This window comes from Semicossyphus pulcher, unplaced genomic scaffold (genome assembly GCF_022749685.1).
Source record: "Semicossyphus pulcher isolate SPU_LCO1_2020_fin unplaced genomic scaffold, fSemPul1.0.p SCAF_23, whole genome shotgun sequence".
In the NCBI taxonomy this organism is placed as follows: domain Eukaryota; kingdom Metazoa; phylum Chordata; class Actinopteri; order Labriformes; family Labridae; genus Semicossyphus; species Semicossyphus pulcher.
In genome coordinates, this window is record NW_027211697.1 from 12390591 (window position 1) to 12409436 (window position 18846).

At 43.4% G+C, this 18846-nt stretch overlaps 1 protein-coding gene across 1 annotated transcript in view; it reads left to right on the top strand.

Annotated features, from left to right (window-relative positions):
• The first annotated feature begins 275 nt into the window (after positions 1–275).
• The window catches only part of LOC138602950 (cytoplasmic phosphatidylinositol transfer protein 1-like), a 57329-nt gene continuing 38758 nt past the window's right edge, over positions 276–18846 (top strand). The window contains exon 1 of the mRNA XM_069674589.1: positions 276–861. Coding sequence (XP_069530690.1) covers positions 814–861 — 48 coding nt within the window. The 5' untranslated portion in view covers positions 276–813. The remainder of the gene's footprint in view (positions 862–18846) is intronic.

An 18846-nucleotide genomic window follows, 5' to 3' on the forward strand; every position in this document is an offset into this window, starting at 1 on the left:
TGCTGCACATTGTTGTTGCCTTTCATCAGATTAATGTGAGTGTGTAGAAATCTGACATCTGACTTTTGACATTTAATCGAACATATCGATAGCTGCGTAGGATCATCCCGACTAATGCGCTATAAAACACTCGTACCTACAAATTCTATAAGGGAGGCCAGTGATTGGATCGTTTTATACTGACGATTTACGTTGAGGGTTAAATGCTCGTATTTCCTGTACTACGCTCCCTCTCTCTCTCTCACTCTCTCTCTCTCTCTCACTTGACGCACTTCACTCCACACGGCTGCGCGTCCCTGGCATCGCTGTCAGGAATACTCGGAGGAGCAGGAGACACGCTGATAGATTTTGGAGAACTGCATTAAGTGCACACTGTTCAACGAAGACACGGAGAAAGACGGAAAGACTCGATCTTTGTCCGGGACGCGAGCGGCTCCTACAAGCTGCGGTTGTTGTTGTTGGAGCGACTTGTTTTGGAGTTTGTTGTGATTTCCGCGCACTTTCTACACTGCTGACCCCATAATGATAATACATGAATGCTGTTGAAGTAGTTTGGTTCACTGCAGGGCTTTTGTAGCCTGGAAGACCCCCCTTGTACTTCGGACCTCGTGTGTGCAGAGACTCACGTAGACGCATATCTGAATCGCTGCAGGAGCAGCTGCTGATGCAGAACTGTGCAAGGATTTTGTGACATTTTGCATCTCACTGGCTTCATTTAATTTGGCTAATTTGACTTGCTGTTAGGACGATCGCCCCCAAGACTGAAGTGTGCCAGCCTGCATCTTTCTTTGTGTTCACCATCGTGCAAGGACTATGTTGATGAAGGAGTACCGCATCTGCATGCCTCTCACAGTGGAGGAGGTAGGTGAAGTTTTCTGTTTAATCCTAATGTTTTGCATCCTGCTGTCTGCTGATTGTCTACTCTCCCATCATAGTACGAGTAGTCGCTCACAGCCATATTGTTGCACGTGAGCACGTCTTCTCTAAGATGCTGTTGTTTTGACTCTGAGACCGATCATTGAGAAGTTAGCAGCGATGCGCGTTTCATTCTGCAACAAAGGACACAGTGAGCTCCACAACAGAGGCACGGTCCGGCAGCCACCGCGGGGTGGCGCTGCTGTTGTCTCTCTTCAGCCACGAGCTGTTACAGAAGACGTGCAATTTACATTTAGAGAGATTGTGTACAGCAGCAGCAGCAGAGGGAACAGTGTGATTACCATAGGTCGAGAAGGACAAGTTGTGCATCTAATTTACATTGAGTGTTTTGATCGTTATTGCATGCTTCCTGTTTGAGAGGAATGTGCAAATTGCTTACTACCTCGCCTTCTTCCTCTCTTGCAAACAAACCTCTGCTTGTTCATGTATTCCATTGTCACATATCACGAAGACTCTGAGCTGTTATCTTTGAACTCCTTAGTTTTGTTTGAATGCTTTTGCGACCACTGCACACACTCCGTCTCAGAGCTATAAATGCAGATTTAATGCACACATTTGTCCACATTTCATTTGCAGAGTCACATTCACACACAGCGTTTCTGTCATGGGATGGGTAGCGTGCGAGAGGATGAGGCAGAGAAGCGTCTGCTGGCTGAAGTTCCCCTCAGGTCACACTGACACAGAAACAGCTCCGCGACCCCGTGATGCTGCTGTGTTGTGACGTTTTAGGATGCAAATAAGATGCAATGTTTCCTGAACGTTCAGCGCTCGGTTTAGTTGTGACTGTTTGATTTAGCTTGGAGCTCCTGGCTCTCCTTCAGCTGCACTGTCACCTTTTAATTAGAGTGTGTTACTGTATGTACTCCCTTCATACAGTTGTTATTAAACCCCTAATGTAAAGCAGACACTCTCCAGATGATTCATTCCGGTGTTACCTGAACCTGAACGGCAGATGTTCCAGCTGAACTGTTTTATTGAGTTTAACTGTCATACAGGCTTCACGCTCCATTTAACCCAGTTTATGAGCTGCCACTTACAGGGAGTCGGTGCTCTGTGCTACCAAAGTGCTTCACAAAATCACTACCAATCTCATTCAGCCTGTGCAGAAACAATCCTTCTCTGCAGTCAAGCAAAGCACATTGTGTTCTTCATCTGTACTTTTAATCCGAGAGCCCTCTCTAGCAGCCTCCCCTGAAATCCACTGATCCTTATCTCCCTCGCTCGTTTCGCTTTGGACCTTTTTTTCTGCCTCCTCTTCCTTCCTGTGAGTTTCATGTTTATAATTACCAGGACGCTGCTTTATCACAGCTCGTCCTCAGGCTGATTGGCTCTTCTGCTTCGCTCCGCTCTGGTGGTGATGGAAGACACTGTTTTTCTCAGTCAGGCCGATTAAAGGCTATCACATCTGTTGTTGTAATGATGATGAAGAGGCATTGCCTCATTTATTGATGAATATTTGTAGTCTAGTAATTTCTGCAGCATGTTAGTACACACCCCTTGCACAAATACACACAAACCATACATTCATCATCACTTTAGTTATCTGCATGTGGGTGTGTGCTCACTCCCAAGTCCAGCTCCCAGCACGGTCAGTGGCCCTACACATAAAATAGGACCCAGTAGGTACCTCATTAGCATCATTTGTGGACTCTGAAAAGAAGCCCAGTTGATTTCCCACTTACCTCTAAGCAATAACACGACACCTCTCCTTAGTCTATCGTTTTGTCGTGCTGTTGAAGTCGTGTGACTCAGTATGAATATTGCCAAAGTCCACTCGGGTAGGAGGGCCCGGTGAGATGGATGGTTTAAACTCACCCTGGCCGATCATCCAGGAGACCAGGGTTCGATTCCCGTGTGAAGTAAAGTTAAAGCTGAAGTTACATAACATGCTACACTTGTCAACAGTAACGTCAAATATGGTGTGATAGTTCCATAACTAGCATCAATTCTGAAGCTTTTATGTGTCTTAAAAGAGCAGCTGCTAGAGCCATGATGAGGCGTCATTCACCGTCATTCACCTCAGGCTGCCTTCTTGCACTCGCTTGTCAAGTCGTCAAGATTTCAACTCACCATCCCGACACCTCCTGGCGATTCTGGCTCGTACATATAAGGCAGAATAACCGATCCTAGAGCAGCCGTGTTTTCTCCAACTTTGGAGTGACAGCGCAGTGCGGCCGCTCCCCAACGTGGGTTCGCACACGTGGAGGAGGGACTACGCAGTCACTCCAAATACTGTCAGCTAATCGTGGCTAAGGTCTGACCTTTGAATGGCAAAACGGCTTGTTCGTTTCGGGAGGAAGGAGAGGCTCTGAAAAATGATAAAATTAACTTCACCAACGTGATTCAAAAACACATCAGAATAATAGAAAATTGATTGCATTGCTAAAATATGTCCTATCGTCAAAGGAAGCAATTCAATGCTAGCTTCCTGGTTGGCCCACAAAAACGGTCATCCTTGCTGCACTCATTGAAAAAGAAATAAATGTGTCCCCTTTTGGTTTTCCAGTGCAAACAAATTGAAATAAAAGGAAAACCATTTATTGTTCATAATTCAAGGCTGTTGTAACCACTGAAACTAACTGGTGCAAATTGCATATGTGAAATTGGGTGCAGTGTACGGTACCTTTCCCTGAATTCGTGACGAATTATGATTCATCCGTGCTCAGGTGTCCTGGTTGTATCGTAAGTTTGGCTTATACAACACATCAGAAGAGTCACGAATCCAAATCTCCTTGAATGGAGCTCATCAGAAGGGCAGCGGGCTCCTCTCCAGATAAGTATGAGTGTATCAGTGAAGTGGACAGCTTGTAGGCACAAAGACACGACTACAAGAGTTGTATCCCCAACAATCTTCAACAGGCTCTTCAGGACACTCTCTGCCTCAAACGGTCATTAAGCTCCTGCAGTGCGTAGAGAATCTGAGACCCTGTCATTATGAGCTCCTTGTGCTTTGCCTGTTTTATAACAAGAGCAAAAATGCTCGTCACAAAAACATGTCTGCAGTTATCTTTAATTTAATGCAGAGTTGTGGATGTGTGTGTGCATTTATATTCCAGTCTCACTGAAAGTTTATCGTTTGATATGTGACATCATATAGTTAGATTTCAGTTTAGAGTTGCTTAAAACTTAGATAATGGCATTGATGTTTATTTTTTCTCCTGTAATTGGTGTGTGTGTGTGTGTGTGTGTGTGTGTGTGTTAGGCTTTCTAGTAATGCACTCTACATTATCAGAGATAGAGTACATTAGCTATCACAGCTAAAAGGAAGTTTATTCATTAAGTGTTTCTCTCTGTTTCACAGTAAGTACTCGGGGTATCAATACGGCAAACCTCAGTTATCAGGCATGTGCCAGATACTGATATTTTAATGTACAAATATTTGGCGCTCTAAACAGATTTCCCTGCGATTTTAACGTACTGCGTCACTACTTCAGGACTCCTCCTGGTGACGCTTATGACATCATTAAGGTATAACGTGGCTGGAAAAGGTAATCAGATATTGCAATCATTATATGATTGTCCTGCAATATATCAATTATCGCAGAATCGCTGTATCGTGATATCGTTATCGCGTATCGTATCGTGAGTTACCCTGCGATTCCCACCACTTGAGCCGAGTGCCGAGAAAACATTTCAGTCTCTCTACATTGGGGAGAGAAGCAAGAGGATTTATCTGTCATAATGTGAACACACATCATATACAAACCCCAGTGACTGACATGCTTTGTGATCATGTCATCTTCCAGCCACAGGAAGGAAACAAAAACATCCAACGAAACATTCATAAACTGTGTCCCAATTCAGGGGTTGCATCTTTCGAAGGACGTACTTAAAGTGATAATCTCGAAGATTTTCATTTAAATAAATGTCTGTTAAGTCTCTATCTATCGCTGAATGAGGTAACACAATGGTGATTGAGCCCACTGATGAAAGCCTTTGCATTTGCAGTATTACAGACTGGGTGTCTGTGGCGACTTTCACGGAAAAAAATCACAAGCGGCGCCCAGTTAGTGACACGTTTTCAATCAGCCAGCAGTGGTTGGGCTGCCAGAGAGGGTAGGCGGAGGTAAGCGGCTGCTTTTCCGCTCTCTGCAAGTGTTGTGAGTAAACAGTAATCTACTATGGCTGAACAAACAAAGAAAAGATGGATGACTACAGATACAACTTCAACAAGAAGTGAAAATCCAAAGAAAAAGAAACAAACTCGACGCTCAGATGAAGCAAACAGTCTGAAAAGGAAAGCGACCGTCAGCCAGGAAAATCAAGAGTTACAACCGGAGCCAACCGTGGACGTCACACATGTGACACTGTCTGGATATCTGGGAAGTGCGATCCTGGAATTACTGTTTATCACCATAGGTGCCACCAAAGAGAACAAAACTGAGATCTTCGAGATTAACACTTTAAAGGCAGCCACAGAAACGCGTCGAAGGCTGTCCCATTTCCAAGGCTCCTTCAGATGCGGCCGACAAATGCATCCTCCTTTTCCTGGGCCACAAAGAATCCATCGAGTGCATTCTTCGTGGCCCAACATATCTCGAGATTCTTTGCACGCCAATTCAAACAAGATGGCGGACTCGCAAGCGGCCGAGGAACACTCTTAAATGTAGAAGTTTTTAATTTCAACTCAGTCAAATAACTAGAACTACAGATATTGAAATAACGGAAGGGGGCTTGAAACAAACTATCTTTAAAATAATAGGTTAAGTTATGTGACAAATGTTATGCTAGCTAGTTAGCCCGCTAGCTTCCTGTTGCTAGGCGCCAGGAGTGGTGTTTGGTGACACAAGGGTAAGGGCGGGAACAGCTGCTGATGCAAACAGGAAAATTCTCCGCAGACCAGACCGCCTCGTTTCAGTTCGGCCTTAGTGTCCACACAGGCTACGAATGACGCATCCTCCATAGACCGCGTCCTTCGAAGGATGCAGCCCCTGAATTTAGACACAGCTAATGTCATATCCACACAAGTTGCGCTGGTTGTCAAGATTGGAACCAACGAGCGAAATATAAATGATGTATATCCTAAAAATCATATTAGATATGTACTTCAGGGGCTTTCTCTTGCAATGATCTCTGTATAGCAGCATGAAGCAGTGCCTGCGCTCATAATACAAGACACCTTCCATGAGCAGCGTGACAGACAGTAACCCGCTTCTGTTAAGCGGACAGACAGTGTAAGGTCAGTCTCTGTGGGTTTTCATATGTTTGTTTGTGTACTTACAGACCAGGATGCCCAGCAGCACATCAAGGCCCAGACAAAAGATCATGTTTACGCCCCCTGAGAGGAGACTTTGTGCTCTGATTACTGCAAATCCGTTTCTTTCATTCCTTCGCCCTGAGAATCTTGCAGCTCAGCCAGGCAGTGACCTTGCTCACACACACCAGATGGAAAGAAGCATGCTTACTCACATGATCTGCCAGACGTCAAAGGATGAGCCAGGGATGGAAAGAGAGAGAGAGAGAGAGAGAGAGAATGCATGTGTGCTGAGAGGGTGATTGATTGTGTTAAGTAACTGTTTAGGTAAACAGATATTGAGCTACTTTTAGACGTGACATCCCCAAACCATGACTAGCATTTTAATACACAGATTACACTGGGCAACATTCATCATGTGCTTGCACTTAGCTTAGCATAAGGACAGGAAATGGCTAGCCTGGATTTGTCAAATGAATACAGAATCTTTCGACCAGCACCGCTCTGTTGCTCACTTCATCGGCCATGCTCCTCTGTCTTCACTCTAGATAACTACCTGCTATTTAACATTACCTTAAACTAGCTAACATTACCGTTAGCTAAAATAACCATAAGCTAGCTAACATTACTGGTACATAGGAATTCATACCTTTCCTATCAAGTGTGTAACACTGTCAAACAGTTATAGTGCCTAGAAAGGTAGCGCAGATGCTAAGTGAAAGATGCTAATGTTAGCTGTTTTTTCTAACAGTGGCTAATTGGTTTTCAAATATGTCGTTTGACCTTGAAATATGGCCGATGTCCCTCCTCGTTTTTACTTTCCATTGTCTTTTTAGTTGCTGAAAGATCGTGAAGCAGCACAATTCTAATAACAATTTGTCTCGTAACAGCATTTATACGACAGAAAGCTGCTGTACGACATTACAACAGCCTTTTAGCCTCCCATGCTCAGCATGATGTCAGAGGAAAATGGCTGCCGTGGGAATATGTTGAATTAACTTATTGTTACATCAACAACTTTCTTTCGTAAAGACTAAACAAAGGAGATGTAGCATGTTATTTGTTGAACTTTGGAGGTGTGGTAGGTAGATTTATTTTTGTCTCCCCTGGTTTCAGTTTTGAAGCTAAGCTAACAGCTGCTAGCTCTAGCTGCAAATTTAGTCTGTAGGCAGGATAACATATCAATATCATCACTTCACTGACACAAAGATACCAACTGAAATATCTCTCTCCAAACAAAATAAATGTCCTTAAAGTCTGTTTAACAAATTTCAGTAAGCCCTTTTTTTAAGATGTAAACACTGTGTCTGTCTCATTATTTTATTCAAAGCATCTATTTCTGGGCTGCACGGCGGTGCAGTGGTTACCTCGCAGCTAGAAGGTCACTGGTTCAAACCCCGGTTTGGGCAAAGTTGGCCTTTCCGTGTGGAGTTTGCATGTTCTCCCTGTGGGTTCTCTCCGGGGTCGCTGGCTTCCTCCCACAGTCCAAAGACATGCTCGTTAGCTTCATTGGTGACTCTAAATTGCCCTTAGGTGTGGGTGTGAGTGCGAAAGGTTGTCTGTCTCTGTGTGTCAGCCCTGTGATTGACTGGCGACCAGTCCAGGGTTTACCCCGCCTTTCGCCCAATGACAGCTGGGATAGGCTCCAGCATAAGCAGTATAGATAATGGATGGATGGATGCATCTATTTCCAGAGCACTGCAAACTAGTTTCTCCAACTTCCTAATCGTCCAACAATATCTTCAGCACCTACGAGCTAAAGTCTCACACGCAGCTGTGGAGTATTCACTCTGACGTTCACTTTCAGGCTGCACCGAGCAGAGCTTTCACTGCCTTATCTATTGCCATACAGTGTCCTCTGCTATTAATTAACCATCACCGGTTCAAGAACAAAGAGCGTCTTTTTCTGCACCTGAGCGGCGGCTGAAGTACTCTCACTGCTTAATTGATCTGCTCCTGAGTAAAAAGCTGTGGAGCACTGGTTGAGGGAGCGAGAGAACCATCTCTGCTCTGTTACGGTAAAAGTCAAAGGTCTGTTTTCTATCATCACTTGCTGAAGAGAGTGGTTTAAATCATCCCTCTCAGTCATTGAAATAGAGCTGACTTCTACGGCCACTAGTGATTAAACTACTTAGATTTCCTTGGATCATCATTAACTTCCTTCAATGCTGCCAGAAAAAAATGTCAAATCTCCAAACTCATCAGGGCAGACGCATCGTAACAACTGTTGTACGCTTTCTAAATGAACCTTATGTCACTTGCCCAACAAGTTCTGATGTGGAGTGACTCTTTTCAACTTTGTAGATTTGTGTAGATTTAAACATTAATCCGTCCCTCCAGGAAGTTGCAGGTTGCATTCTTGCAAATTCACGCAAATTCAACCTATTCCTCACACGTGTGAAGTCGTTTACATCACCAAACTTACCTCTTTGACATCCAACATCAGTAACAAATGGTCATTGAACAGTTAGATAGTATTCTCCCTGTCTCTTATAAACTGTTTAATACTGCTGCAGCAGCCGAAATAAAGAGAACAGCGTAAATGTAATAAATAATAAAGATTTTCGCCCTCAGTTTTTACACTTTTTATTTGACATGAAAATCGACCGGAAATGATGTCAGAAGACAAACAGCTCGCTCAGCCAGTAGCTGGCTTTATTGGAGTGTTTGTCCCACTCGCTCGCAGTGGATGTTTCACGGGCTAACAGAACACAAACTGACAAAAAAAACACAGCAACTTGCATTGCTTCTTTTTAAAAAAGCGGCTGCAAAATCAGGCATTTTTTTGCCGCAACAATCGCAGGAAATGCTCGTGAAATCCTGGAGGGAACATTGTATCTTCCAATAACAGTCAGTTGTATTTGGCTGCATGTGCTGCGTTCAGTTCAGTAGAATCAGTTTTCTTCCTGTGTTTGATCATTTGTCTGCATACCATGATGTGTATTGTTTCCATTGGCCCGACTTGTATGCGTATGCAGCTGCCGGCCTGCTGGCTCACAGGACGGCTCCTGCTGTGCACATTATTGAAACCCTGGTGGAGTATTTTTTTCCAGTCGTGCTTACAAATGTTTTCTCAGATTAAGGTCATTTTCTTAAAGCTAATTTTCTGTGCTTCTCCAGCTGAGAAGCTTTATGAGAGTTTCTGTTGTTTCCTTCTCTGTAATGCATTATCCTGGACTGCAGCATTTGCATTTTATTCATCAATTCATTAAATTGGAGTCGGGAATTAACGCTAAACGTGTTCCTTCAGGCTTCTAACTAAAAATCTTAATGCACTACATCACTGTTTGTATTTATTGATCCTCTGAGAAGAAGGAGGAGGTTTAAGATTTTGCTGCACTGGATTAGTGAAGCAGTGCTACGTCCCCACAGAGATGTAATGCAGCAGTGAGAGCTGAAACATTTTTATGACGTCTGCAAAGCCGTGTTTGCATTCATGATCTGAACGACGTCTCTTAAATATCCGTGTCTACAATGTTTCCCCTCTCGTTCTCTCTCCTCACATTTGAACCTGCAGACTTTTCATGTGACAAAAAGGCAATTACAGAGTTTTTTTTCTGACTTGGTCTGTAATTGGATAGTGTAGGAGTGTGAAGCAGAGTCGTGACCAGCAGTGTGTATAGGGCCCTTTCATCTGTTAGGTGGATAGTGGGAAAGGTACCAGATACAATTCCCAGGTGATCTGATTTTGTGATCTAAATAAAGGAAGTAGTTCTGGTGTTTGCAGTAGAACTTTCATTCTTCTTTCATGTTTTTCCATTTACTTTCCCACCTTTTGATTTGCGCTCCTTGTCCTGCCTTATTATCTGTTAAACTGTAGGATCTTAAAGGAGCAGTTCGCCCCTGGAACAAAGCCGCTGTCAGTCAAAGCTGCTGTTCTCTGTAATAGATAGAAGCTATTATATTTGAAATTGGCGCCATAGCTGTGGAGAAAGTTGTACAAACAGCTCGTGGTTTCGCCCATTCTACATTCCTACAACACCCAGCGTGCATTGCGCCCCTCCCTCTGAAAGGAACGGCCCAGCGAGAGACGCTGGAGTGAAATACTACCGTTTCTCTGCAGGCAATGGCTCAGGGCGGGACAGAATACGACGAGAATATACCGGTGGATCGTCTAAAACATCTTCAGGTCTGCAGTCTACATTTTAAACCCGACGATTTTGAATGCGACATGACATCGGAGGCGGGCGTCCTAGATTGAGGAAGTGTAGTTTAGCGAGCTCCCTGGCCTCCACCAGATGACGTGTTTTACGTATTCTGGCCGACGTTTTCCAGGGCCCATTGGAGAGGCAGATAGCGTCCTCCAAAGGCACAGAGCCAAATTTCTTTCCATTTTCTTCCTACCATAATGGCATTAGCTCCTCATAATAGCATGATAGGACTGAGGTTGAAAATCTGACTCTTTAACCAGAGCTGCATTACCTCCATGACACATGTTGCGAGCTTTTTTCTTTTTACCTGCCACCAAGAAGAACCGTAGGACACGCTCACCCGTCTCCATGTGTCCTGAATCAGAGGAATAATCCTCTTAAAAGTTGTGTCTTTAAAATGAGCTGGGCGGAGTCCACCTTTAAAGACATGTCTGAATCCCCCTCAGTGACAGGGTAGTTTCCGAGGCGGCGTGACAAGGTTACATTCTGCAACATACAAGCGGGCACAAACTGCCTGACTGCAATTTATGTGCAGCAACTTTAATGATGTGGTAAACATCTAGGGTCAACCGCTTTCTATTTATAGCTGAGAGCTGAGGACTAAATTAAGAGCAGTCGTGCAGAAACGGCTGCTCAGGTGACTGGAGGTTGTGGGAACGGGGGCGACTAAAGGACAGGTGAGAAATGATTGTGTCCTGGGGGAAGGAGACAGAGTCCATGACTGTGACATTGGGCTAAATCACATGTGTTGCTTGGGTTACAGTAATGCATGGCCCTTTAATGTTGACTGGAACACAATATATACGTTAATTAAAGGGCATGTAAAACACAACATACACAGACAGACATAGACACTGGAGGGGGAGAGTGTACAGTACAAACTAAGGGAGCGTGGCACACTCGTTTATTATTTCTACATCATGAAACTTTCGGGTGTCAAACCAGACTTTGAGCCTAATAAACGACAACCCCCTCTCAAATCTGAAGTCAACGAATCTGTGATAAATATAGTTGTAAAACAACTTTAATCTCTTCCAGTAAGTCCGCAGCGTCCACCCTGTGTCACACCAAAGCTTGACATGTGTTGCTGCTGCCCCCAGCACCGTTTGAAACTCCACACATTGCAGCTTCAAAAAGAGGCCCTGGGGGGTGGTGGGGGAAGGCAGTGACACACATACACATCACAGACTTGCATACAAATTGTGCTGACACTACCAAAGAACATGGCATTTGCTGTAATTCCAGGAAAAAGCTGCCACATTGATGAATTATTTAATTTGCAGGATGTAGTGGAATGTGCAGCAGCTTTCATCGAGGCAAAGTGAGGATGGTTTAACTCAAATCACCTCAGCTAACTTTCTTTCTCTCTTGGACATTACTTTTATTTATAATTTCCCTCATTAACAAGAACATCCTGCTGAAACTGCACATTACAGTAAAACCACCATTAAACAGGTTCTTCCACAATAATCAAGTCAGCCTAATTTCTCTGTCTGTGAATTATTGTGGTTTAAGTTAGAATAAAACTGATGCTCAGAGAGGGAAACTCAAGTGCTCAGCGGTAACAAAGCCTGACAACGACCGATTCCAATATCAATTCAAAGCAGTTTTGTCTTACCTAAGCTGACTGCAGAAACCTTCCTATCTCCAAGATCAGAGCTTGTTCATACTCAAAGTATTTATCTCGTTATCTCGAGATAACAACGCTGCACCACCGTTACGTCAGATGATCATAGCTCGTATCCACAGAGTTGCAAAAGCACCAAACAAACGTAGAAACAGGCTTAACTTAGGAAATGATCCTGTTATCACAAGAAAACCAGCTTTGTTATCTCGAGATAATGAGATAAATAAGTTGAGATCACGAGAAAACAACCGGAAATTACTCGTTATCACCGAAAAACATCGTTAATAAAATGAATGTCCACTTAGGGCTTCTGTATACAAGTGTAGCCTAAACTAGGTGAAGTTTAATTCTTCCATCTCTGTTGGAGCACTTAAAGTTTCGTCATGTCAGCTCCACTGAGGTTAAAACTTCATCACTACTTTTTACCTTTTAAATTAAAGATGTAGGAGAAGCCAAAGTGGCCTAAAGCTTATAGAGCCTGATAAATATTATAAAATAAATGAATAAATAATGTTTTCAGTGGAATTAGCAGACTTCTGCGGTGTCCTTCAAGGTGAAAGATAAGACGTATGCAAAATGCAACGGGTCTTGTCGGGTCCCCTTATTAACACTGAGGACTCTCGGGTTCTCAAAATTAAGCTTAGTATTTTCCATGTTAATAAATGCCAAATGGTAAACTAAGCATTTACATTCAGAGCTGGAGAGCTGAACCTGACTTTTGCTCGTCACAGCCCCGTGCTCACGAGACTGCATTTGTGTGCACTGAGCAGAAATGCTCCCTCGCTGTGACGTTTTCCGCTCTTGGATGCTGTCCTGTGCGCTTGCCAATCAGCTTTACGCTTGTGGATGCTGTCCTGTGCGCTCGTCGATCAGTTTTACACCTGGGGATGTTGTCCTGTTCGCTCGCCGATCAGTTTTACGCTCGCTGATCAGTTTTACGCTCGTGGATGCTGTCCTGTGCGCTTGTCAATCAGTTTTACGCTCGTGGATGCTGTCATATGCGCTCGCTGATCAGTTTAACACTCGTGGATGCTGTCCTGGGTGCTTGTTGATCAGTTTTACGCTTGTGGATGCTGTCCTGTGCGCTTGTTGATCAGTTTTACGCTTGTGGATGCTGTCCTGTGTGCTCGCTGATCAGTTTTACGCTCGTGGATGCTGTCCTGTGCGCTCGCCGATCAGTTTTACACTCGTGGATGCTGTCCTATGCGCTCGCCGATCCGCTTTATGCTCGTGAATGCTGTCCTGTGCGCTCGCCGATCAGCTTTACGCCTGTGGATGGTGTCCTGTGTGCTCGCTGATCAGCTTTACGCCTGTGGATGCTGTCCTGTGCGCTTGTCGATCAGTTTTACGCTCATGGATGCTGTCCTGTGCACTCGCCAATCAGCTTTACGCCTGTGGATGCTGTCCTGTGCACTCGCCAATCAGCTTTACGGCTGTGGATGCTGTCCTGTGCCCTCGCTGATCAGTTTTACGCTTGTGGATGCTGTCCTGTGCACTCGCCATTCAGTTTTACACTCGTGGATGCTGTCCTGTGCGCTCGCTGATCGGCTTTACGGCTGTGGATGCTGTCCTGTGCGCAAGTTTTGACACTAATTTAACGCCACACACTGAGCCCCCATCACTCGTCTGTTAAGCAGACTTACTGGAGTTGGCAGCTCTGAAACCAGTTGAGTCCCCAGGAACAGCGCCAAGCTTTTATATTACATAGTGGTTAAACCGTGTAATTGCAGCTTCCTGGTCCAACAGGGCACAAAATGACCTTTTCCGCACACAATCGTAGGAAAATGAGCACCACTAACCCCACCAAATGACTCGCTTTACTGTCAGAAATTGATCAGTTAGGTCCAAAAACAAACAGAAGAGCTGCACAAATAATTGGATCTCCATTAATGTTAGTGGAGTGCTAAACTGGATGTTAGCCCAATTGGGACTTGAGGCATTTGCGAGTCATATTTGGTGACCACAACTCTGATGTGAAAAATGCCTACATATGATTGTGTGCCACAGAGCAGCAGTTTAATGTGAAGCTAACATCATTCATCTTATCGGAACAGGAAACTCTTAATCGCCTCTATTCCTCCCGCTCTTCCTGTTCCCCCTAAAGCACACTTACTGTCAACATCCTGTCTAAACAAGGAGACACAATGGCTGCTGAGAATAGCCGCTGTGCTGACACAGTGTGAATGTGTCAGTGGAGTTATGGGGCAGGTGTTGGGAGAGATGCAGCATGAGAAGGGGAGCAGCTGGACGTGACACACTATAATGTGATCACAATGTATCAGGACGCATTGTGCACTCTGATTGATGACTGTATGCTCATTATATGGAAATGTGGAGTGGCATGAATCAATCATTTGCTGTATTCAAAATAACTCTCTCTCCCCAGGTAACTGCTACAGAACTAAAAATACAACATAAACTGACCAATCCAAGAAGGAGGTGATTTAAGCTTGTTTGATAACGTTACTTTTAAAAGTAACTTGTTACGTTACTGCGTTACCACCTGGGGAAGTAGCACTTTTGCGTTACCAATAATTAACCCCCCTTTGCGACTTGTTACACATGGGGGTTATATTATCAGGACGGCGTGTAGCCTACTGTACGTCTACCTTTGAATGCATCGCCTTGTTTACGGCCCATAATCTGTAACTCTGCAGCCTAATAACAGGAATGACAGACGCAGTATAACTTTTACAGCTCTTTATTATGCTAACAATCTGACAGTGTGAACTGGGCAGAGGCATACAGTGTTAGGCAAAGCTGTTTCCATGACAACAATACAACACAGGCTCTTAGTCCCACCAGTGTTGTGAAGCTGTGTTAGCTGCAGATGCATCTTCAGAAGTCGAGCTCTTCACAGCTGACAAGCACTTCTCCTCCAGACACAGCTCACATTTCACCGTCATGTTGTTCTCGTCCCTTTCGCCTAAACATTCAAAATAATGGGAATATTTCCACAAAGTAAACACTGTCCTCTCTGCCACCTCGCTAGCTGAATTAGCTAGCTACGTATGCGCACTGACACAACTGCGTTTATCTTCCGGTGATACGCAGCTACCTGCCAAGAAGTAGGAGAGAAACGGAAACAGTGCTTCGGGGCTTTTCTGTTTTTGTAGCAACAAACAGAAAAGAGAAATACGGCAATTTATTATTCACAAAGAAACTAAATAACAAATTAAAGTAATATGAGTACTCTAACGGATTGTAACGCGTTACCCCCAACACTGATAGGGAGGAACAAATCTTCCAAGTGTGTGTCTTAGGCCGAAATTATTGCTTCTGTTAAGTGGACATAAACGTGTTTGTGAACCAAAGAAAGGTGTTGTGGCTCAAAGAGGAGTGTCAAGCCAGCTGATTGGTCGATTAAACTTCCTGTTTGAATGTTTTCTCTACTCTTAGTATCTCAGGAACACCTCAAGGGAAATTCTTTAACTTTGTCACAAATGTCCAGCTGAACTGAAGGATGAATTATGAATGAATTCGGATAAATTTGATGGCAAAGGTCACTGTGACAAACCTAAAATTGATCTCAGGGATGAGCCGTTTAGATTTAATGGGTCGAAGGTCAAAGTTTTGTGACCTCACAAAACACATTATTGGCCATAACTTGACAATTCATATGTGATTACTTAGCATTTCCTGACTGTATTTGAAATGTCTTATAGCAATAAATGAGTGATCCAAAAGGTCAAAGGTCAACCTCACTGTGACATCATTATGTTTTCCAAAATAACTTTTCTAGCCATTACCACGCTTAACTTAGTTCTCTTAGTTCTACTCTCCTCTATAACGTAAAATCACACAGATGCAGACAGTAATCACTGCGGCGCTCTTATTCTGACGGGGTTGGAGAACGAGTGTGTGGGCCGCCGATCAAAATGTTTCCTTCTGCAAATCAAAGCAAGAGATGCGAGCGATTTAGTCAATGAGCTGTATAATCATCATCTGATCCTTTGAAAGGGTTCGCTTTCAAAGGCTAATTAGGAGACGATCACGCCACACTCCACTGGCATAGACCCAATCAGCTCCAAACCTGGTCACCACCAAGACCACATTAAAAAACATGAACATGGAGCTCAATCTGCAGGTAACATTAACCTTCTTGCATGTCAGAGGGCTCCTTCACATTGGAGAGTAGCATTGAGAGTAGATGCAGCACAGCAGGAATTTAATGTATTGAGACACGAACGTATGTCCGTTCCCGTCAGTATGTGGGTGTATTCACAGATACAGTGTGCACACTAGAATAACAGGTACATGTGTCCCTGGTTGCTACAGGAACATCAGCAGTTAGGAACTGATTAGAAATCTCTTTGATGATGAAGTGGCTTCCTGTGTGTGCGCAGTGAGCACACGTGTCAAGGTTTCTGTGTGTGCATGTGTGTGCGCATGTGTGTAGATTTGAACCCAATTGACCCACACAGATGATTCGCTTTGCAGAGAAACAACAAAGGAGGAGTTTTCTGAATGGCTCACGATTAAAAGCATTAATCTCACATCAAATCAAATCAAAGCAACATTCACTTTTTGTCTTTAAAAGATTAGAACATGTGCTGAGCAACTGTTGAAAGTGGGCCGCTAACTTGGTAGATAGAAAGCAAAGGAGCATCATCTAACACACCAGATGGTCTGAGTATGTGTTTGCTTCGATGTGTGCCCACCATCACTTACCTGGAGTGTGTTCCTTTGCCTTACTGCAGGTCTTGTTTTTTAACACTACATAGGAATTAGACATTTACATACAACGGATATGTAACCCATCCTGAAAGTGTGTTATACAGAGTCAAAGGCAAGACAGGAATAAGCGTTGTCCAGTGCAATGCAAATAAGTGAATATGCAAAAGTCTGTCATTTGCATTTTCACACAGTTAAAAAAAATATTTAACGCATGCGAGAAATTTCGGGTGGATTCCATCAGCGTTTTAAACGTTGCAAGCAGACGAGGCAAAGCACGACGTTTTCCTTTTCATAAACCTCACATGACAATCTGCTTATTTTGGCTGCTTACTGCTGCAGTAAGCCATACTGCAGCCTATGTGTGTCTTGCAACTCACCAGAGATGGACAGGCACCCGGTGGTTGAAAATGAATTATTTTAATATGGAAAAACAAAACTCTTTTCTCATTTAGCTGGAAAAAGAAGTGAAGTTAGTCCAGACAGTCCCTGGAGAAGTTGGTGAACTTTACTCAACTGCGTGCGCTAGGGCTGGCTACCGATAAGGATTTCTCAATTTGATTAGATTCGAATTCACAAGGTCCAGATTCGATTAAATATCGATTTGGTTAATGCACCTCTAACCTGGTGCATTATTATGGTGCAACATTTTGAATGAATACAGCAGTTGTAGCGCGCACAACTCCAAACTTTGTTTCAAAATGGCGTTTCGGGTGCACGGTAGAAAATCTAAATTTGCTCAATTTTTTATGTTTACAATAAGAATTGACCCCAAAGAAGTTACTACCAAGAATGTACTTTTTATTCAACATGACCAACACACAGCAGTGAACACAATATTAACAATTTATGAATCAGACAGCTTATGGACTTTTTACCAGTTTCAGATCTGGCTCATGGTTTTGATCAAACGAACTGGGCTTCAACTTGCGCAAGATTTGGCCACGAGATCTCACAACGCGAAGAACAAAACCACACAAGACTAAGAGATATGGGGAAAGGCAGACTGTATAACAACAATGCCGAAAAATACACTCGTGGCCAAAGCCGGCGCTAACAGAGAGTAACATAAACATCAATGCAAAACTAACTTACATATTCATGGACGCACACACGATAAAAAGAGTCTGTCTGCGATCACTGATGTCTCCATAGTAGGTGCAGTGAACAAGTCCGGGCATGTCTCCCTCGCTGCCGTGTTTCGGGGGGATGCGCTGAGTCGTGCTGCGTTTTTTTAAACCCAGGCCTAGTGTGCGCTTTCAAATTAAGTTATGAACCCAGACTCAAGGACTTGAATACTCGCAGGTAGTGTTTAAAAATCTGGTATAAATACAAATTTTTGGCAGTCAAACTTTCGAGAGTATTGGAAGAATATTTGCTTCACTTTCTGTCTGAATATTTCTGAATGACTCCAAATCTTAAGAAACAAACGATCACACATTCAGACCGAGTGGAGCATGGGCCAGTTTTTTCTTCTGAGTTGAATCAGCTTCATTTAGGACACTCACAAACGTATTTACAGCTCTTCTAAATACATTTTATAAATAAAGAATGCTTTTTTTCTGTACCTAAGCAACAGGAAACAAGAATAAAACTTATGGTTTAATCATGGAAATCTTTTCTGTGTAATAAAGTACGAGAAATGAGCGATGCAAGCATGTCACAAACGTGCACAAAGAGTCGGAGTAAGAAATGAATTGAATACGTTTTTATGTGAGAAATAGATTTTTTCACCACTCAATAGGAATCTGAAAGCTGTCACATTTTGTGGAACATGAGGTGATTTTCATTCTTCACACTGTTTGTCCTTCTTTCTGTATTTCCACCAACACTTTCTGTCTAATTTGTTGTGTGTTTTTGTTCCTGCTTTGTTTCTGTGACTCAGCGCTGGGCAGCGAGTGAGTGCCATGTGTGCAGGTGGCCGGCAGCATGAGTCCTCCCCTCTCTCTCTCTGTGGCATCTGTTGCTTTTGTCAGCAGACTCCAGTGATCTGTTATTTTATCTTCTCCAAATTGCTATTTAATCGCAGTGATGTGTCTATTTCAAGTCCAATTTTCCTGTTATAAATTATCCCATCTGAAAATCCTCTTAACCCCAATGTTCTAGTGTTGTAGTTTGTAACATGACACATGGTGACCTTGTGTCCAAAATCATTCTGTGCTTAGAAGCTTTACACACAGTCGGACACACTTTTTTGTATTCACACACACACATACACACACGTCAGTTTAGGATGCCTTTCATTGACTTACACTCTTCTTTAG